Source organism: Cavia porcellus, unplaced genomic scaffold, assembly GCF_034190915.1.
Source record: "Cavia porcellus strain 051 isolate PalLab524CR breed Dunkin Hartley unplaced genomic scaffold, mCavPor4.1 scaffold_5, whole genome shotgun sequence".
NCBI lineage: Eukaryota > Metazoa > Chordata > Mammalia > Rodentia > Caviidae > Cavia > Cavia porcellus.
Window position 1 is genome coordinate 66,607,992 of NW_026947488.1, and position 23,087 is coordinate 66,631,078.

General features: G+C 36.0%; 1 protein-coding gene across 3 annotated transcripts in view; it reads left to right on the forward strand.

The window, feature by feature from the left end:
- The window catches only part of Rasa2 (RAS p21 protein activator 2), a 140,108-nt gene that overhangs the window by 89,322 nt on the left and 27,699 nt on the right, over positions 1-23,087 (forward strand). For all 3 annotated transcript variants that reach the window (XM_005006716.4, XM_003476522.5, XM_063249093.1), the window contains exons 10-14: positions 18,352-18,508; positions 19,306-19,454; positions 20,399-20,513; positions 21,289-21,363; positions 21,991-22,114. In XM_005006716.4, the coding sequence (XP_005006773.1) occupies positions 18,352-18,508; positions 19,306-19,454; positions 20,399-20,513; positions 21,289-21,363; positions 21,991-22,114 (620 nt within the window). The remainder of the gene's footprint in view (positions 1-18,351; positions 18,509-19,305; positions 19,455-20,398; positions 20,514-21,288; positions 21,364-21,990; positions 22,115-23,087) is intronic.

Here is a 23,087-nt window from a genome sequence, read left to right on the forward strand (position 1 = left end):
TCTGGAATCTTAGTATTTTTCATTTTTAGAATATCCTGCAGTAATCTCTGTAGAGTTGAATTGGTGGTTGCAAATTCCCCTAGTTCCTCTTTATCCTAGAAGCACCTTGTTTTTCCATCAATTTCTAGGACAGTTGTGCAATATATCTCAATCTTGGCTGGAGGTTATTATCTTTCAAAGCTTGAATTATTTCCCTCCACGCTCTTCGTGATTTGATGGTTTGTGCCAAGAAGTCTGCTGTAATTCTGATGGGTGTTCCCTTGTAAGTGATCTGTTTCTTGTCTTTGACAGCTTTTAATATTCTGTTCTTATATTGGATTTCTGGAATTTTGATTATTATATACCTGGGTGTAGCTCTGTTTGGGTTGTAGGTGGCTGGGGTCCTGTATGCCTCATACATCTGAGTATCTTTACCTTTTGCTAAATTAGGGAAATTCTTTTGGACTATTTCTGTGAATAGCTTTTGTAGTTCATTTGTTTGAGTCCCTACTTCTTCTTTTATGTTCTTAATTGTTAAGTTATAGATCCTCTTATCATCTTCTAGTCTTTGTATTATTGCTTTTTGTTTCCTTGTTATTTTTAAGAAGTTTTTCATTTCATGCTCCCACATTACAAATCTGTCCTCCAGTTCAGATAATCTATCCTTAGTTTCTTTCAAGCTGTTATGCCAGCTTTCAATAGAGTTTTTAGTTTCCTGATAATCTCTTTGAACCTGCTTCACGTATTCTGTTTTCTCTATTTTCTCCATCAAACAATTCTCCCCTTTTTTTCTGTTCTTCCATTCCATCATCTGTTTTTTCTTGGGCGGTGCTTAGCATTTCTCTAACTATTCTACTTATTTCTTGCTTTATTTCATTAAATACTTCATTTTTGAACTCGTCTATGAGGCTCTAAAGATACCGCTTTATGTCTTTAGATGCCGTGTCTGATATTGCATGTTTTCTGTCTTCATTCTCTTTTGCATTTACCTTTCCTGGATCAGTGTTCTCAGGATTGAGGACTGAGGACCCTTTCTTATTGCTCCCTTTTCCCATACTTTTTGTTCCTTCCATACAAGTGTGTGTAGGAGGCCCAGTTTTTTTTTGTTTGTTTGTTTTTTGTTTTTTCTCTTTGTCTATTACAGTTTGTTTGAATCCGCCTGCTAGGTGTTCCCACCCACTGCAGTGTACTAGGGAGACACAGACCTGGGCAGCCTCTGCTGGGCCCGCCTCTCCAGGTCAACCTCCTGAATGCTTCACTGCTAGGGTGCACCACCAGGTGCAGAGACCTGATTTGGGCTAGCCTACTGGATCTTAGTCCGCGTCATCACCAGGCCAAGCGCTCCCCACCACTCCCACTTGAGAGGGGAATATGCGACTAAAGTCACTGCAGGGCCCTGGTCCGGCTAGTCTGCTCATTCCCAGAATGTCCTCTGTTGGAGCCTCCTAGTCAATGAAAGAGTCCCTGTTTCTCTCACTCAATGCAGGTCGATTCAGGGCTCCCTGCCAGTCCCGCTCTCAATGCCGTTCGGTTCGCCGATTCTAGTTCTCAGAGCTTTCGCGTGTCTCTCTCCCCGCCGTGCGGATTGGGACGCAGTATCGTCAGCAGGAAATTCAAATCGTGGCTTCCAATGGCACGGGATCCAGCTTCCGCACTGAGCTTTTATCTGTTCCTGTTATAGCATCAGGATTGCATTTCCAGTTGGTTTCTCTCAGCTTAGTTCATTCCTGGGACTGCAGGGTACATCTCCCTTCGCGTAGGACTCCTCACACGGCACCACTCCTGGATTCTAAACTGGTAATCTCAGGGAGCCTCTGTGGCTGCTGTTATTTGTCTGCCATATTCTCCCGGAAGTCTTTCATTGCCTCATGAAGTAGTTTCTTTTTTTTTTTTTTAAAAGGATAGAACCAAAGGAAAAAAAAACAGAATAAAACCAATCAAAATAAACTAGTGTAAGTGATTCAGAACTTAAAAGCCTTACAAAATCAGCAGTAAGTACCATAATGCCTTTTGTTGTCTTCAGAATAGCTGGAGATACCTTCAGACATAGTAAAAATGAAACAGAACAGACTAGAATAGAAACCATAAAAACAAAACAATGAATGTAGTAAAAGACTTCAAAATAAGCTAATAGTAAATACAAAATGGCTACTATAATATGTCTTGCTATCTCTTTAAATAGTTGCGCATGCCATCAGTTTTAACATAATCAAACAAAACAAAAGAGAAAAAAACCCATTGAAACCTATTGAAAATGATACGGTTTCCAGGGATATATTACCTCCTTGTGAGGCCTGATTCTCTCTTTCCCTGCAGTCTGCGAATGGCGCTGACTCATGGAGAGAAGTGGGAGAAAGACGGGGGTGTGGCTGTCCCCACTACGGCAAAAGCCTGAGCATGGTACTCGTTTCCAGGCGGGAATCACCTTCTTCTAGAAGTATTTTTCTGCTTAAGAATGAAATCTTAACACTAAGGAAATGAAAAACATTTAAAACATTACTTGAGTTGCCCAAGTGGAAATATATTTGGTCAGTATTTGCAGTTCAGAAATTTTATTGTTGGTCATAAGAACTACGGAGATAAAACAGAGTGCTTATTCAGGGAACTCAGTTGTTTATGGGAACTAACCAGTGGTTTCCCTCACAATGCTCCATTGATGTTTACTTCAGATTGTCCTGTTCTTGTTATCTGAATGTCTAGAGTCTCGATGTTATTGAATTGAGTAAGTCAATATGTTTCAGGAGATCTGGGTCTCAGTAATACCTACAGTATTATTTTACCTTTTCATGACTCTAATAGTGGCATTTTAGTGATTTTAAATTAAATAATATTCAAATAATAAATTGATGCTTATTTTCTTAGCAGAATCATTGTGGAGCTGTTGTTTTTTCTATTTATGGCATTTAAAAGCACATGTATTCCCTTCCTTCCAGTAGGTTTCCCAACAGCCCTCTTGCTAGACTTGAGTTTCAACTGAATGTAATTAAACATGAATATCTTATTTGCCTTGTAAAGACCCTCTGTTTCAGCTGATTTGTAATATAATATTTTCTGTGAGATACAATAGTTTACTTAAAAACAGGTATGTATATTGAAGGGTAGTTAGCATTTCTGTCTCCTCAAATATGATTTCTATTGTTTTGGGACACTTGAAATATTTTCTTGGTTACGGTGAAATGTATAATTTATTGTGGTACACTAGAGTTACTCTGTTGTTCTGTATAGCATTAGAACTGCGACCCCTGACTACCTGCTACATTTTGGTACTCATTGTCTACCCTCTTTTTTGTATACCCTCTTCCCTCCCTTTCTGAACTCTAGTGACCGGCGGTCTACTTTCTATTTATGATAAACTTTTTTAGTTTACACAAATGAGTAAGAACATATGGTATGTTGTCTTTTGTACATCAATTCACTTAATACATTGTCCTCCAGTTTCATCATGTTGTAAATGGCAAGATTGCATCCTTTTTATAGCATAATTTCCATTTATGGGTGAGTGAATTTTATAGATACTTTATTTATGACATATTGTTTCACTATAAGAATCACTTTTTAGAACTTAATTTCTGCTGCCTAAAGAGAAGTAGTTGACATTAAATGTTTAAATATTTCTTTTGGGTGTCAGTTGTTCTTAAAGACCCTCTCTTCCTCATTTTTAAAGGCTCTTCATTTTGGACTCTTAAGTCCTATAAGCAGTTATCTCCAGCAAACTGGCTTTTTTTTTTTTTTTTTAATTAGTACATCTTTGCAGTACATAGTGATTATATTCATCGTGGGAAATGAGTACATGTACATAATACATCTTAATTCCTTTTTGTAAAACTTCTCCCTGTTTCCTATTAGCTCTGTTTTGTTTTGCTCTTGAATTTATTTGTACTTTGAATTTCTCATGTAAGAGAAACCTTGTAATATTTAAGCTTGTATGTCTGATTTATTTCACTTAACATTATGGTCTCAAAATGCATCCATTTTCCTACATGATTCTAATTTATTCTTTATGACAGTAGTACTATATTGTGTATAAGTACATTTCTTTATCCATTCATCTGTTGATGTCCATATAGACCACTTCTGAGATTTAATGATTATAAATGCTATAAATATGAGTATAAATGTGTCACAAGGTGAGGTCCTTAACTCTTTTTTTTTTTTTTTTTTTTTTTTTTGTCTTTTTTTCCTTTTTATCGGTATCAGGGATCAAACTCACGACTGCCTGCTTGCAAGGCAGGCACTTATGCCGCTGAGCTAAATCCCCAGCCCCCAGGTCCTTAACTCTTATGTCTTTGATCCACTTTGATTTACATTTAGTACTTAGTGAGAGATAAAAGATCTAGATTTAATCTTCTGCATGTATATAGTCAATTTTCTCAATAACTTTTATTAAAGAGGCTATTTATGTTTCGGCCTCTTTGTCAAAGATCAGATAGTTGAATGTCCCTGGAGTTTTTTCTGTATCCTCTATTCTATTCCATTGATCTAAATGTCTGGTTTTGTGTCAGTACTATGCTGGTTTGTTTTTGATTTTTTTTTTTTTTCATTTAGCTTTCTAATATAGTAACTTGAGGGGCCAAGGAATTAGCTCAGCAGAACAAGCACCTGCCCAGCAAGCACAAGGTTGTGAGTTCAATTCCCAGTACCAAAATAATAATAACATAGTAACTTGAAATCCAGGATTATTATGCCTCTTACTTTGTTCTTGTTGCCCAGGTTGCTTTTGCTATTGTGGGTTTCTTTCGTTCCATATAAATTTTTGGATTGTTTTCTCTGTTAGAGTTTTCTGGTACAATAGAGAAGCAGAATATAAGAAAAAGTAAAAGTAGCCTTTCTATTTAAAGAATGTAGAGAGGAGGCCACAACCAGCAATGGTGTGGCTTTCTCCTCTGACGGGATATGGGGGTACAGTGTATATCTGATCATTGACTGGATGTGATGCTTGGGGCGGGCATTGATGATGCACAAGAAGCAGATTGGAATTTTCTTTGTGCTCACTGGGAAAGGAAGGAGGAAGTTGTAATCAGGGAAGAAGGAGGAAGTGGCTGTCAGTGTAAGCATCCCTGATTTGGCCTTCCACCATGTTGAACTACTGCCATAATGTCCTGTAATTTATTCTAGGGCAAAACTCTTTCATTCTTTAGTTCTCCAAAGAATGCTGGTGGGATTTTGAGATTGCATTAACTCTATATATCAATTTTAGAAGAATGGTAATTTTAACATTATTAGTTTGTCTGTCAAGGAACAGGGATAGCTTTCCATTTTCTGATGTCTTCTTTGGTCCACTTTTTCAGAATACTGTAGTTTTCATTGTAGAGGTTTTTTACTTCCTTGATTAGATGAATTCCTAAGTGTTTAATTTTTCTTTTTCTTTTCTTTTTTTTATTTTGAAGATAGTAAAATACAACAAAATAAGGCAGAACAAAGCCAATCGAGACAATTCAGTGAAATTAGTACAGAACTTCAGAGCAGGATACCAGGATAACAGTAATAGGTACCATAGTATATCTTGTTTTCTTCACAATAGTTGTCCGTTCAATCAGGTATAGCAAAATCAAACCAAAAACAGATTATAAAACCTATCAAAAAAAATAAAATCTATCAAAACAGAATATTGACTAGAGCAAAACAGTTAATCAGAACAAAGCAAAAACAGTGAAAACAATATTTGTCTTCAAAGAGAAGATAGAAAGGAACCCCCATATGTGCTATATTGTATAGGGTCATCCTTCCAAGATGGGGCTCAGACCTCTGGCCCCACGTCAGTATAATCAACCCAACAATACAAGCATTTAGTTGCTTTATGTGCCTTAGTTGCTATCAACTCTGGTTGTCCTTGACATCATCCAGTTGCTAAACGGGGGTGGGGGATGTTGATTCTCAGCCTGCCCACCAGTAGGCTCACGAAGAGGCTGACTTGTTCTCTTCCTGGCTCGCCCACTGCTCACTCACACCACAGCCACTTACCAGAGAGGAGGGCGTGTTGCTTTCTTGCTCAACTCCCTAAGTTCCAGCATGCTTGGATCTTGGGAGACACTGACTTGGGAGACACACACTCGCCTGCTGCTCCAGTATTTTAATTTTTCTTGATACTGTTGTGAGTGGTATTGTTATCCTCATTTCTTTCTCAGTTTACTGAGAAAGATACACAGGAATGCTATTGATTTTTGTATGCTGATTTTTGTATTCTGATACATTGTTGAATTTGGTTATTAATTGTAAGAGTTTTGGTGGGATTTTTGGGTCTTCTATGTAAAATATCATGTCATTGGCAAATAATGATAATTTGGCTTCTTCAGTTCCTATACATACCCCTTTTATTTCTTCTTGCCTGATTACTCTGGCTTCCACAACTGTATTGAATGGTGATAGAACTGTGGGGGACCGGCAGCAGCTGAAAAGTTAAGTATGAAATATAAATGATCTTTATTTTGAGAATTCGGGGAGAGACACCCCTGATCCCCTGGGGCCCTGCATCTCTCTGTGGAACACGTGGAGTGGAGGCATATAAGTAGCCTAGGTTTGGGGCATTAGGGATGCACAAGTAGCCCATTGGTCTTTGTTTGGCGCAATAGGTAAATTCCTAGGGGTGGGGTAAATGGAGCCATAAGTAAATTCCTAGGGGTGGGGGAGATAGGAGCTCCTTGGTTCCACCTCTAAGGCTTCCCCAGCTACAGTGTCCTGTCTGGGCCAAAACTCTTTCAAATGGGAGTGGTAATAGTGGACATCCTGTCTTGTTCCTGATTTTAGAGGGAAGTTTTTCAGCTTTTCTCCATTTAATATGATGTTGGTCATAATGGCATTTATCAGAGTGAGATAAGATCCTTGCATATCTATTTTCTTAAAAGTTCTTACCATGAATGGTTGTTAGATCTTATTAGAAGCTTTTTGTCCGTCTGTTGAGATGATCATTTGATTTTTGGCCTTATTTCTGTTTATGTGATGTTTATTACATTTATTGATTTTCACATGTTGAACCATCCCAGCTAAGATCCAACCACCTTCATTAATTTAGGAGGGGAAGGTGCAAGGTAATTGGTTCAGCACCTAGTTCTTCGGAAACGAACCACAGTATTATTGATGACACAAAGACAAACCAGATACTGGCAGTTAAAACTAATAGTCACAACCATGTCACCTTGACAAGAACAACAAAATCTGCAACAATAATAGGGTCAAGGACAAACTGGATATTGACATACCCTAAGAATGAGTAGATGCTTCCATTGTAATTATCAGATAAAAGACAAATCCAAGGTTGGCATGCAGTAAATACTAAATGCAACTATACCACCAATAACAATAACAAAGAATTCAATAATAATAGCACAGAGTTCTCTAAATAGCTAAAGATCATTAAATGATTTGCTGTTAATGACGGAATGGGAAATGGTAGACTGAAAGAAGTAAAATTTGAAAAATAAAGCAAAGAAAGATGAGAGAAAAATGAGATATAGCAATCTTATTAAGTAAAAGGAAATAGAACTACATAAAAAAAGAAAAGAACAAAAAAGGAAAAAACAACGAAATGAAAAGGGGAAAAAGAGGGAAAAAAAACCAAAACAAGTAAAAATGGAGTCCAAAAATTCCTCTGATTCTGAATGAATGGTTTCTTTCGAGGAGCTGCAATATTGGAATCCACAAGGCATGGGGGAACGTTAGTGTGTCACAGCTATGGCTTTGTTTGCATTTTTGTGTGTGAAGGTAGGATCTTGTCCTGTCTTTCCCACTGGACATGGTCAATCAGTGATTTCCATCCAAGGGCCATAGTCACCCTGGCAGCTGTGATTTTTGTCTTCCTCTGTGCATACCAAGGCACACCTTTCTTTGCTTGGGTTTATGGCCTGCGAGTTTGTGCAGTGCCTGCCCCAGTCTAGTAGCTTTTCTGTCCGTTTACTCTGGGCTGTGCTATTCATCCAAGCATATTGGTAAATGGGGAAAGCGAACAGATCACTGAGTTTTGTGCTGAATATAGGTAATGGGGCAGGGGTTCAAGCAGACCACTAGACTTAATGTCAGCACTTTTAGACCCACCCCTCTTGGAAAGCCACACATAAGGGAGGGACCTCATGTCTTTCCTGTCCTGGGCTTGAATTTCTCAAAAAATGCTGTGTCTAGGCCATACCCGCTCTACAAATGTCTCTTATGGCCATCTCCCACCCAGTCACTGTGGTTGGGTGATACCAGTAACTGAAGTATAATTGCTCTGTAGCTCACTCTTAACCCTTCGCCAAGTGGCTCCTGATTAAAACACTCTCAAATGTGGTAGGGGCTACATGAATTTTTTTCTCCAACTCTACCCATTCCTATGGAAGGAGGCACTTCCAGAGTGAACCCTATGCTGTTTTTTAATTTACAGCCATGGTAAGCTTTGCTTGGGACTAGTGCTGCAGCCCAGTGTATTGTTTCTCCCTGAGGCTGCCAACCGTCTTCATTCTTATCTTCTGTTAGCAGAGACAGGTACTTTTCCCCAGGAGCCAGATTCAGCTTTCCAAACAGCTTTGTTCTTTTCTCTGTATTATGCTCCATTTCTCCAGCTTTTCTTTGGTTCATACTTCACATATCAACTTCCTCCTAATTCTAAGAGATCTATTTATTTTACTTAATATTTGCAAAACCTTTGTGTATAAATTGATACAGTAATCCCCCTCCCTGCACTGATCATGTAAAATGTAAAAATGAACAGCAAGGAAATATTTTTTTCATGTCAATGTTTAATTTTGAAAGAGTCAAGTAATAGACAAATAATGGATTTTTTTTTCCCCAGCACAAGCACTTTGTACATTACTTAATTCTAGAATAACATTTTACTTGAGATTGTTTGATTGTCTAGTTTGCTGGTTTGGGTACTTCTTCCTCACCAACTTGTTTCCCAAGTATCTTAATTTCAGGTCCCTGCTGGTAGCTAACTTTTACTACCAGTCTGTACTCTGCTATTATAAACCTCCTATACTGATTTTTAGACTAATTTTTTATTTTATTTTTACCTTTTTCTAGTTGAAATATGATTTATTGGTCTTTATGATGGCATTTTGTACGTTGTGGCTTCTAAAATGTATCCACTGTGAGGAAAAAATATAACTTAGTCACTATGAAAAATTAATAACCTTTGCATAGTGGCAGTATTGTAGCCAATGAGGTTTTTCCAGGGTGTGATTATTTTTTTTAAAAATTGATGAACATCACCCTCCCCTCACATCAGCATACATTTTAAAGTGAAAAATTCTAAAGTCAATTTGTCAGGTCTTTAAATATTACTTACTATTCTCTTGATATTCTTTAGTACAATAAAAAGTATGCTTTAAAAAAAATTTGTCAGGTCTTTAAAATTATTTTCCGTACCACTGAGAACAGAAGAGAAAAATGAGTTTTTTTGCCTACCAGAACCCCTGAAAATGAATTTGAAATATGCCACATAATCTGTATTTTAAATGAAACTATCTCCAGACCTACGTAGAACTATTTGGCTACATTGGCAGGATATAAGAATATTAACAATTTGGGGCTGGGAATTTAGCTCAGCGGCATAAACACCTGCCTTGCAAGCAGGCAGTCATGAGTTCGATCCCTGGTACCAATAAAAGACAAAAAAAAAGAAAGAATATTAACAATTTAATTTTATTCCTGTAGAATTTTTGTTGTATAAATATTTTAAAGTAACCTGCCAAAAGAATAGTTGATAAAATTTATGCAGCATAAGATAAAAACATCTGCAAATTTGTTCATCCTAACACAGATGTTAGGAAATAGTATAAAAATGTGAATGCCTTTTCAAGTAAAAAAAGAAAACGCCTTTTCTGCTTCATCGTTGTAGAGCTATAGCATCCCCTTGTGGAATCCTTAGTAACTCCATGAAAACTCAAAACTTTGTTTACTTTCAGAATTTGAGGTATATACACTTTGTGATGGTGATATTAGGAAACTTTAAGTTGAACAGTTCTGTTTGAAAATTCTATTTGTTTTCCTTTTCCCAGTAATTTCCAGTAATTTGTCTATTTTAGTCTTTTGCTAACAGCTGGTTTTCGTGGTTCTAAGTTAATTTTATTTTCAAATGATTTTCCAATCATCTTCCTCTTTCTTTCTTGAGTATTTGGTTCTTTAGTAACCCTATATCCTTTATGCCATTGCTTATTTCAGATGATAGGATTACCTGGTTAGTGGTGCTGTTAGCTAGTTTTTACTTTGCCTTTTGTAATTTTGAATTTTGAAAGAGTCAAGTAGTAGATAAATAGTTGATTTTTTCCAACATATGCACGTTATGTATTAAGACAGGAATAATATTTTACTTCAGATTATTTGGTTGTCCAGTTTGTTGGTTTTAGCACTTCTTCCTCATTTTTAAGGAGCCAGGCTATTGGGGAGGGGGGCAGGCTATTTTTTAACATACTTTTACTAATTGAATTTGGAAAACGTAACGAGTTTTCTGTCTTTATTGAAAATCCAGTGTTTGTCTGTTATAGAACCAAAAATAACATTTCCAGTGTTAGTTGAGCTGCTTCTGAACAGTGAATGTTTTCTGTTATGTAGCATTATGTAGAAATAATAGTAGTTTTGGCCAATGGACATCTTTTTTTTTTTTTTTTTTTTCTTTTTTTTGAGACAGGGTCTCACTATGCCGGTCAGCTTGTGAGCTTACTTTGTAACACAGGCTGATCTCAAACTCACACTGATCCTCCTGCTTTAGCCTCCTGATTGTTGGGATTATAGGCATGTATTACTCCACCTGGCTAGATCTCTGTTTTATTTACATAAACTTATGGTTAAAATCTCTCAAATACTGATTTTTTTCCCATTAAATAGCACCTAACTTTGCCAACTTTTGATAACATAAGATTAGGTTTATGTCTCTAATTATGAATGAAAAAAATGTATAGAGCAACAAAGTGCCTTTTTTTTTTTCCGTTTTCGTTTTTATCGGTACCAGGGATCGAACACACGACTGCCTGCTTGCAAGGCAGGCCAAAGTGCCATTTTGAGTTAACTTTATCTCCTGATTCTGATCAAACTGAAGTGCTACATTCAAAACTAAAATAAAAATATAGTTGAGAGTCATCATTTTGTTGTTTGCCTCTTGCTTGTTTTGTTTTGGTAAACCTTAGGCATCTCAGACATCCCTTAGTTGACAATTCTTGAATGAAATTTTGTCTTTAGTTCTAATGCATGCAAAGTCGTCTAATTTACGAGGATCTGTCAAGTGATTTACAAAATCGAGGCTTTGTAAATGTTTTAAATAGTAATCACATGTATGTATACAAGTAACTATATTTGTGAATAGTTATTCATAAATTTAAGTGCTAACAGTTTTGCTTTTGTGTAAGCATTTACGTAGTATTAACTGTGTGCCAGCGCAATACAAGTGCCCTGTATAATAAGTGTTAGATCTTTTGTAAAGATTAAATGAGTAAGGTACTCCTAATACCATGTATCTAACAGAAAAGGAAACAAGCACAAGGAAAAGTGAGTTGCCCAAGGTAACACAGCTGGAATTTGAACCAAAATGTATGACTCCAAAGTTTGTGCTCTTAATCACTGTTCTATAATAAATTTATACTTTGGCATACTTTGCATATGTTTGGAACACAAAGATGTTCTGTTTCCAGCCAAAAAATTGAATGCTCGTCTTTGCTTCTAAAGTATTTTAAAAGCAAATCAGAGAGATTTCTACTCATTTAAAACAGTGGTCTTTTCAAGAAATAGGAAAAACAATTACATTTTGAGATTTTATGTTTGTTTTTCAAGCAGATACAGGTAAGATACTTTGTAGGAATTTCTTACCTGCCACAGAAAACTCAAGAGGACAAGTGTTAAGAGTGTGGGAGGAATGAACACTTCTAGATGTCCTAAGAATGCTGAAACAACAGATGCAGTCAGATGAGTAATTGACTTGACACCACCATAATTCCTCTTTATAGAATAGTGCTATGTTAGGAGTATAGTCCTGGTCGTTTTATGAGAGTAATAAAGGGGTAAGTCATACGTTCCCCTATTAATTTGGAGAAAGCAAAATAAAGTTGCTCTCAGAGTAAACCAAAACAGTTTGTTTTGACTATCGAATGTGGAGAAATTGTGTAAGATGGGTAAAGTGCCAGACAGAGAGGTAGAACCAATTGTAACCAAATAGACAGTAATACAAGTAACATTACCCTACTGTGTAAGGAAAACACTAGTTAAAAAATAGAAGGTCAACATTAATCAAGAGTAATAAAAAGAATCTCAAAGAGAGGCAAAGCTCATTCAAGCACAGTCTAGAAAGAAAGTTTCTGGCCCAGAAGATTAGTTTCTTTGGCAAGATGTTGTCCAGGTGAGTGAATCTTTTCGGATCTCCTTTTGTCTCTGTACTTTTCCACATAGCTTACCAACAGATACAAAAATACATACATTAGTCAGAGTAAGGGATATATATAAAACACAGTACAGTGGGAGGGTGATGGTTGTTGAAGCCAAGTGGTAAGTATCTAGGAGTGGTAATGAGAATGTTTGTTATTATTATCTTTTTTTATTTAAAGAAAAATAAAACAAAATAGAAAACAGGCAGAAATAATACATACTTTCAAAGAAAAGAAATAAACAGTAATAAATCACTAGTTGATGTATACATATTGTCCCCCCACAAATAGTTGTTCAATAAATACAAGTGGAACATATAAATGGGAATTCAACCAGGGAGACTGCAAACAGTTCTGTTCTACTATCCAACAAAAACTAAGTAATATGGCTATCAATCCTATACACTTAGATGTGTACGCATTTATCCATATCTTCATTTATGTTGAGACCTAACAAAACTTACTAGATTAAAATGCTTCTGAACAAAGATCAATAATATTGCTGGACTTCATATCATAACACTCCAGAATCAGCACTGGGTATTGCAGTGCCCCTTTCTTTCCTTCAAAGTATTTGTTCATTTCATCATGTGTCATGAGATCAGTTCTCATAAACTGTTTATAGGTTTTACGCAAGTATAAGTCTTAACATGTATTTCTATCTTTTCTATATTAGAGGGAGAAACAGAACAAAGCAGGACAGACCTAAACACATTCCTATAGACACATAAAACTAAAAAGACATATAAAACTGCTGTATAAGGAGTTCTACCATGGTCACTGAGCTGCTTTTTGTTACCATCAACTGAATTAGCTATATCATCAGATAAAGTATAATTGAACATATCAGTACATCACAGAAGTACAACTTTGTAGATAGTGTAGGGCTACAAAAACAGGTAGTAATCAAATCAGAATGGGTATCGTGGTGAGTCATTGTCATTTTCAGTATAGTTGTCTATACTCCTCAGCTTGATACCAGCAACCTAACAGTTTTGAATAAAATCTGTCAATAATAAGCAGTATTCAAACAAGTCAGATTTAACTAAGATCAGTCATGATACAACAGTATAAATCATACAGGGATCCTGATTGAGTTAACAGGAAATTAAAGATGACCACTGTGCTATGTCCTGATATCTTCGGGACAGCTGTCTGTGCCCTCAGATCCAGTGCTTGTATACAAACTAGGATGGAACAAGTTCCAACCAAGCAGAGTGGTGTGAGTAATAAGGTTTTTAATTCCTGATATACTATACACTATTAGCTATATCTTCTGCTGGTTTTTTCTTTTTCTTTTTCTTTTTTTTTTTGAAGACTATTCCTCCCCTTTATTCCTCCAGAATGAATTGTATTTTTGGGTCTCCCCATCACTCGTGGTTTTATATTGGCAGGGCAACCTGCTATTTACCTAAGTGTTTCCAAACTTTCTCATTCCTGGACTGGATTTCTAGTTACATTTCTTCATTTATGAAAGCCTGTCTGTTCAACCTATCCATAATTACTGGCCCAGTTACCCCTATTACTCTCTGGTTCTCTATCACATTGAGTTCCGTTTTCTCATATTTGATTTTGGTCTATATAACCTTCTTGAGGCTAATTATATTTCCAATAAGAGCCTCTCGGTGGACCCTACCTCTTGATCCATTCTGCCTGCGATTCTCTCTTTTTTCCCGTAAGTTAGTGTATTTAGGCCATCTATATTAGAAATTATATCCAACCTTCTTTGCCTCATTTCTGTTGTGCTTTTTTTTTTTTTTTTTTTGTCACTAGTTGTCTTTTTCATTTTGCTTTGTGCTCCGTTCATTGTGGCCTCTCTGCCATTGTTTCTGGAATCCTGGTACTTTTCTCTCTCTTCACAATGTCCTGCAGTATGCTCTGTAGAGTTGGATTGGTGGTTGTGAATTCCCCCAGTTCCTCTTTATCTTAGAAGTACCTTGTTTCTCCATTAATTTGTAGGGACAGTTGTGCAGGATATACCAATCTTGGCTGGAAGTTATTATCTTTCAAAGCTTGAATTATTTCGCCCCATGTTTTTCGTAATTTGATAGTTTGTGCCAAGAAGTCTGCTGTAATTCTGATGGGTATTCCCTTGTAAGTGATCTGTTTCTTGTCTCTGACAGCTTTTAATATTCTGTTCTTATATTGGATTTCTGGAATCTTGATTATTATATGCCTGGGAGTAGTTCTGTTTTGATTGTAGGTGGCTGGAGTTCTATATGCATCATACATCTGAGCATCTTTTCCTTTTCCTATGTTTGGGAAGTTTTGCTTGATTATTTCTGTGAATAGCTTTTGCAGTTCCTTTGTTTGTACCTCTTCTTCTTTCACATTCTTTATTCTTAAGTTACAGATCCTCTTGTCATCTTCTAGCCTTTGTATTGTTACTGCTTGTTTCCTTGTTATTTTTAAGAAGTTTTTCCTTTCATGTTCCCACATTACAAATCCTCCAGTTCAAATATCTATCCTTAGTTTCTTTCAAGCTGTTATGCCAGCTTTCAATAGAGTTTTTAGTTTCCTGGTAATCTCTTTGAACCTGCTTCATGTATTCTATGTTTTCTCTATTTTCTCCATTAAACAGTCCCCCCCCTTTTTTTTTTGTTCTTCCATTCTACCATCTGTTTTTTCTTGGGAGGTGCTTAGCATTTCTCTAACTATTCTACTTATATCTTGCTTTACTTGGTTAAATACTTCACTTTTGAATTCGTCTATGCGGTCCCGAAGATAACGCTTAATGTCCGTTGGTGCTGTGCCTGATATTGCATGTTTTCTGTCTCATTCTCCTTTGCATTTACCTTTCCTGGATCAATGTTCTCAGGAATGGGGACTGAGGACTCTTTCTTGCTGCCTCCTCTTCTCATATTTTTTTTTTCCTTCCATATTGGCGTATATAGGAGGCCCAGTTTCTTTCTTTGTCAGTTTCAGTTTGTCTGAAGCACACTGACTAGTGTTCCCGCCCACTGCAGTGTACTAAGAGGTACAGACCCAGGCAGCCTATGTTGGGCCGCCCCTCCAGGTCAACCTACTGAAGGCTTCACTGAGTTAGGGTGCACTAGGCACAGGGACCTGGTTTGGGCTAGCCTATTGGGTCTCAGTCTGTGGCATCACCCAGGTCCAGTGCTCCCCACCAACTCTGCTTGAGAGAGGAATATGTGACTGAAGTCACTGTAGCACCCTGTTCAGGCCAGTCTGACCAGTCCCAGAATGTCCTCTGTTGGAGCCTCTCTCTATGGAAGGGTCCCTGTTCCTCTCAATCACTGCAGGTCGATGCAGGGTTCCCCGCCAGCTCTGCTCTCAATTCGGTTCACCAATTCCCACTCTCAAAGCATTCACGTCTCCGGTGAGTTGAAACTAGCAGGCTATCCTAGTTGTGCCAATTCAGGAGCGGCAGCAGCAGGTTATTCAAGCCGTGGGTTCCAGCAGCGGCACTGAGACTTTAGCTGTTCCAGTCATAGCACCGGGATTGCATTTCCAGTTGGTTTCTCTCAGCTTAGTTCATTTTTGGGTCGGCAGGGTATATCTCCCTCTGCTTAGGACTCCCCACACTGCACCATTCCTGGAATCTAAGCTGGCTATCTCAGAGAGCCTCTGTAGCTGCTGTTATCTATCCACCATCTTCTCTTGATCTTCCCAATTTTTGATTTAACTGGCTCCAACTCTAGGTGGGCTATCCTTGCTTCCCTTCATTTCTTTACAAATGGACCTCAAATATTCTTTTCCTGAGGGGCTCGCTTGCCGCCGTGGGATCCACCATTGCCACGCATCCATGCTCTTCCTGCTGGCCCTGGCCATGCTGCCAAGCGACTGACAATTATCTTTTTTTTTTTTTTTTTTTTTTTGAGATTGTGGGTTAAAACCAGGGCCTTCATGCTGGGCTAACCCCTAGTGCTTTTAAAATTTTTATTTTGAGAGCCAGGCATGTTGGTGCATATCTATAATCCTAGCACTTGGGTGACTGATGCAGGAGCATCACTGAATTTGATGTATACAGGTGAATTCAAGACCAGTCTGAACTGCATTGTGAGACTTTGCCTCAAAAAACAAACAAATTAATTACAACAGTTTTAATTAAAACATTTTTTTATTTTGAGACAAGGTCTCACTAAGTTGCTCAGGCTAGACTTGAACTTTTTGATCTTTGTGCTCATCTTCCCAGAGCTTTGGGATTAGAGGTGGTCACCACCCACCAGTTTATCATTCTTCTGTTTACTTTTGTAAGTGAATTTTTCCATAATAAATTATATAGTTGCCAAATAATGCAAACACCTATGCCACTTAGCTATTGTATTTCTTTTTATAAATTTAGTTATTGGCTTAGTTTAAGTATAGTGAGCTCCTTAGTCATTCTAATTCCGGTTGACTTTTAGATGTACTGATAAAATTAGGGATCTGAATTTACAAGGCTGCAGAACATGTCATGGATTGTAGAAGACTGACCAAAGTAGTGTTCTTGTTAGGATGTTTGGTCATCAGCCATTAGAGTTTAGAGGTACTTCTGAATCATGTTTACTAACAAGATTGCTTCCAGTTATTTCTTTGGCCATATCTTTAAATTGTATTTCTCAAATCAGAAAATACAATTTATCTTCCAAGATAAGAATTCCTCTATTAAAGGGAAGTGACACAATTTAGTTTTGCTTTATTCTCTAGTTCTCTTTTCTATTTTTATCATACTCCTCTCAAATCTAGTAAATGTTGGATTAAACGTCTTTCTATTTTTAAACAAGTTAGCCTCTTAGAGGAGATCATAGCTAATAAATATAAAAATTAAATATCAAAACAACTGACATTCCTTTACAAAAAGCATTCTAGCTAATAACTGAAAGAATGATAGAAATATAAAGTTATGATTATGATGCTTAATACTGTACATAGTGATCATCAATGACTGCTAAGTACACCAAAAGAAGAGCAATCATATATTATTAGAGCCTCTAAATAGAACTACACAGCACTATTAATGAAGTTTTCTTGCCAGAACAGCAAATCTGAGTCGGCCAAGCTTCTTGAGCTATCAACATACAGTAAATACAATATGCAGCAAATGGAGAGCTGACAAAAGACTGTAATACATCATATCAGGGAAATTCTGTAAATGCTTTCCCAAATGTGGACAATACTATAGAACAAATTACCTGATTTCTTAGGGAAAATCTATGATTAAGACACAAGATCACTATCAATCAAATTATAACCCATGGACTTCTTTGGATTTCAACAAATCATAGATAACCATTTATAATAAATTTAGAAGAATTACTAACTGAATCATTTTAAATTAATTATCTAGAAATCATTTTAAAATAATGTAAGAGTGAAATGGGAGTTTGTTGAAATATTAGTCTTGATAATTATTCAACTTAAACATAATGGATATACGGGGGTTCCCTTTGTGACTGCATCATTAATTTTTTACGAAGTAAGTTGAAATTTTTACATGCAGAATTTACTTGAGAGGTTGTAGGGTTGGAAGTGAAATCAGTGGTAGGGTGTATGCTTAGCATGCACAGAGCCATAGGTTCAATGCCCAGCAACAAAAAGCAAAGTCACAACATCTTCTAGGTTGTCTGATCTGGTTTCAATCAAATGCTTTGTAAATTTCACTGGTAAAAATTTGGTAAGTTTTACCATTTTGTCTCTAATTCTACAGGCTAATAAAACCATTATTTAAATCCTTGAAATACTAATTTTTGTATTACATGTTTTTATTTCCTAAAGTCTATTAATAAGTTTTTAGTCCAGTATATAACCAGTAGTGAGCCGGCTGCTTATGAAATGTCCTAACTTTAAATACTTGAGTGACTTGTTGAGTTTTTTTTTTAATTGATTGTTTAGTTGGTTGGTTGGTTGGTTCATTCATTCACTCATTTGTCCAGTATGTTACAGAGTGAACCCAGGACTTCATGTGTGCTAAGTGTACACTCTACCTCTGAGCTACATCGTCGGCCACCAGTTTATGTTTTAATAGCTTAGGGTTTTGTTTTGTTTTGTTTACTTACACAGTCTTAAATACCTATTACCATCATCGGAATATATTGTATATTTACTTCAGGTACTTATTACAACCAAGAGACAATGGGAACAAATCATCTAAAACTGATGATCTGGGATCTCTTCGATTAAATATATGTTATACAGAAGATTATGTGCTTCCTTCAGAGTACTATGGTCCTTTGAAAACTTTGCTGCTAAAATCACCAGAGGTTCAGGTACTTTTATGAATCTTAATTTATTTGATATGAATATCAATACATAGTATTGATTAAATTAAATTAATTTAATATGAAGGATAAACTAATTGAAACAATTTAAGACTTAATTCTAATTAAGAGAATGTGTATGTGTATTTAATGTATGATCTGGAGTACTGATTGTAGTGAATCGTAAATTTCATCTCTGATAAGAATTTTAAAAATGAAATATTGCTATATGTCCTAGAAACTTCTCTTGTTGAGACAAAATACCCAACAACCAAAGTTTAAAAAGGAAAGATTTATTTTGCTTACAGTTTGTAGGGGTTTCAGTCCATAGTTGGCTGGCTCCAATGCAAGGTGGCATAGCAAATAGACATTCCAGAGGAGAAACAGTTTGTAGCAGGCAGAAGGCAGCAAGGCATTGAAGTAGGAAATAAGCAGCAACCAGCAAGGGCAGCAGCCCTCTTTCTGTCCCTTTTATGCTAGCCAAGCTACATGCCCTTATGGAGGCAGCACTCCCACCCAGTGTAGGCCTTCCCATTATGCACACCCAAAACTATGCCAAACCAATCAGTGGATTAATTTAGTGATCACACACCCCTGATCCCAGCATCACACACTGTAGATCCAGCCACTTCTGAAAAGCCCTGTGACTACATGGAGCGGGGGCACGTAGATATAAGCCATAACACTGTATATAACAATTATGTTTAATGAACATATTTGAATTTTTTATAGGTTAACTGTTCAACATTTAATCATGTTTCCTTGATTTTGTGCTTTTTTTTTTTTTTAACTTTTCTATATTCTAGCCAATATCTGCCTCAGCTGCTTACATTTTGGGTGAAATATGTCGAGATAAAAATGATGCTGTTTTGCCCCTTGTACGACTGTTGCTGCACCATGATAAACTTGTTCCTTTTGTCACTGCAGTGGCTGAATTAGACTTGAAGGATACCCAGTAAGAATTATATTTCACTAAATGTTAACTATGTGTTTTTGAAAAAGGCCTTCATTTGTCAAATTGTTCTGTAGCCTGAGTTCTTTTGTGTTGACTAGCCTAACTGAAAAGAACTGCCTACCAAGTAATAAAAGGCAGTCATCAAACAGTATTCATTTATAGTGAGGATAACAGTTAGTGACAGATTTTTTTTAACTTGATGAAATTTCTTACTGTGTGACACTGATGTATATCATTATAAAAAGCAATCAAGTGACATTCCGTTCCAATTATAGTCTGATAACATTGTTATTTTCTGCATGTACATACATACATGCAGAAGGACATGCAGAAAGATTTTTTGGTTCAAAGCAAGACTTAAAATTTAAAACTATTTATGACCTGTTTATGCTAATCCTGGTTAAAGATGAAGCTTCATAATACTGTTTTTATTTAAAAACATGTAGATCAATAGCAGATGAAGAATTTCAAGAGACTATACAGTCCTAGAATTTGAAAAGCTGTGTTTCCTTATGGATAAGCTTTCAAGTTGCTTGTAGAGCTCATCTAATTAAAAAGCTAATCTAATTAATCTAAGTAAAAAGGTATAAATGTTCTCTTTTGGGGGGGTACTGGGGTTCAAACTCACAACTTTGCACTTGCAAGGCGGGCTCTTATGCTGCTGAGCTAAATCCCTGGCCCTGTATAAATTATAAATGTTCTTGAAAAAAGTTTTTGTTCATAAACATTATTTCTTTTCTTTTTTTTTTTTTTTTTTTGGTTAACTGATCTTTTCACATATTTTATTATTGGAAAATAATTTTAAGGTTGAAATACCTAATGGCAACAAAGTTTTTTAAAATAGATTATAAAAATTATGTGACCCAAGTCAGTGTATCATATTATAGTGTTCACAGCCTTGTTTTTACTATACTTGTTTTCATCTGTTTATATTTCTGTTACAGAGATGCAAACACAATTTTTAGAGGAAATTCCCTGGCTACCCGATGTCTGGATGAGATGATGAAAATAGTGGGAGGGCACTACCTGAAAGTAACATTAAAATCTATTCTAGATGAGGTACAGAATATGCTCCCAATCCTGAGAGTTTATGGCCTTGTTATAACACCTCTTTCAACAAGTAATCGATGATAGGAAGATCTGTCCATTCATGGGTTAGGAAAAGAGTAAGGCTAGTAGTATTAAGAAGTACTACAGTAGTACATACCCTTCTGACAATGGATTTTTACCCAAAAGCACATTATTATGTAATCTGCATATATTTCTGTAGCTAGAATTTTAAAGCATGTGAGAAATACTTTTATTATACTTCTTCAGAAAAATTATGTATGTTATCCTTGAATGAAAATTTTAAACTTCATTGGTGTTTTAACTTTCATAATTAATGTCTGACTTTTCTCATTGCTGAGACAAAATACTTGATACCCAAAGTTAAAGAAGGAGAGGTTTATTTAGCTCACAATTTAGAGATTTCAGGCCATATTGACTGGCTTCAAGACAAGGGAGCAGGGCAGACAAGCATCAGAGAGGAGAAAAGGTTCATGGCAGGCAGAAGCTCACAAAGCAAGCAGATGACCAATTACAAGTGACTAGTAGCAAGCCTCTTTCTGTTCCTTACATAGTATCCTTACACCCTTAATCCTAGCATTGCTCAATGAGTCAGTCACATACTCTAGATCCAGCTACTCCTGAAAGAACCCCAACTATGACTGCATTAGGCTTTGAAGATACATCTAAACAAGCCATTAACAGTTAACTTTTCAGAAATGTGTTATTTTCATTTTGTTTAATTATGTAGAAAAGAGCATTAACTGAAAATTCATTTATTTTCCAGATTTGTGAATCTTCAAAATCTTGTGAAATTGATCCTATTAAATTGAAAGAAGGAGATAATGTAGAAAATAATAAGGTAAGAGTTCTCATATTGATAACTGCATTAACATTGGTCTTAATAGTGTTATAATCTCCATTTACTTTGTAATAATGCTATTTGGAGAGAAGTGGTACTGTTTATTGTTTGTACTAGCCTTCACTATTCACAGTATTTCCTAGTACTTTTAGAATATTATTCCCTCATAGTTTCATCTTGTTTTGGCTCTTGACTAGTCTTTTGGCTGTAGTAACAATACAAAATTTAGACTGTATCTAGTTGAGGCCTCTATTCTGTTTTTCAGGTCAAACTCATCATTATTTCCAGGAAATTTATAATTACTTTAGAGCCACAAATTTTCATTGCACTGCATAATGGTGTTACAGTATCTTGATGCCTGCTTATCTAAATTACTTTTTTCATTTCCCTTTTTCATCCTTTTAATCTCTTTTGCTTCTTATGATGTATATTCAGATATTTTCTCCTTATGTCTAAATTTAACTTACTAAGTTAGGTCAGACTATTAATTGCTCTTCAAGTTTGGAGAAGGGAAGCAAGAAATACTAGAGAGGGACCACCTAATTTCATTGTTGTTGCTTTTTTTTTTTTTTTAAATAAAGGCTATGTGAAAAAAAATCTTAATGTTTACCTGTTTGAACCCTACAGGAAAATCTGCACTACTATGTGGACAAGTTATTCAGTACGATTGTGAAGTCAAGTATGAGCTGTCCCACTGTAATGTGTGATATCTTTTATTCTTTAAGGCAAATGGCTACTCAGAGATTTCCGAGTAAGTGCCTTGGTTTACTAACCCAGTGCTATTTCTTTTTCTGTATTTTTTGTAGGTATTTTGTGTTTGTTTTGTGTGAAATGTTGGATGGTATGATCTTTAGTTTTTCAAAATGATTATAAATTTTTCATAAGACATCTGGTTTATTTTCTGTAATCTTAAAACATAGTCTATTTTATTTCAATATAATGGTAATTTTACCCAAAGAAAATCAAAATCACTATTAGTTTCAACAAAGACAAAAATTTAGAACTATAAGTAAACATATACTTAGGAGATTTTTCAATATAGTAAACAAAAAACCTTTGTTATTTATAACAAGTGGCCTTTCAAGTTTTATACATTCAAACAATGATAATCTTTAGTTTCATACAATAGATTTGACACATTGAGAATACTAACACTTTGGTAATCAGATGTTTTTATAGAAGTGATTTTCAACATTAGAAATATCTTAGTGACTTTAGAAACAACTCATTTGAGCTGGGGATACTGTTGCATACCTAGAGGCTGAGGTAAGACAATCCTAAATTTGAGGCCACCTTGGGCAACTTAGCAAGATTGTCTCAAAATAGCAATAAAAGGGGGAAGGTGGGGGAGGAGAAACATCTTGGTTACAGTATAGAATTTTGATGTACATGTATCAGTAACGGGAATGCTTTAATTTTGCAGAAGTAGCTATATTAAGGTTTTACTTGCAAACATTTCAGACTGATGAGTTGCTATCTCTGTCAGTACCTGGAATTATTCTAATACATCTAACATGTAAATAAACTTGCTATAGCTGTCTTTTCATATCTATCTATAATGGCAGAGAGGGATAAGAAAGCTATTTAAATAGTCCTATGCAACTATGTGAAACTATGTAGCCATTTGAAGAAATTTTGCTATTTTGTGTTTTTTTTAATGTGTGCATTTACCCTCTGTTTAATTTACCTGATACTAAAGTGGTGAGATGTGGTTGTCTAACTTG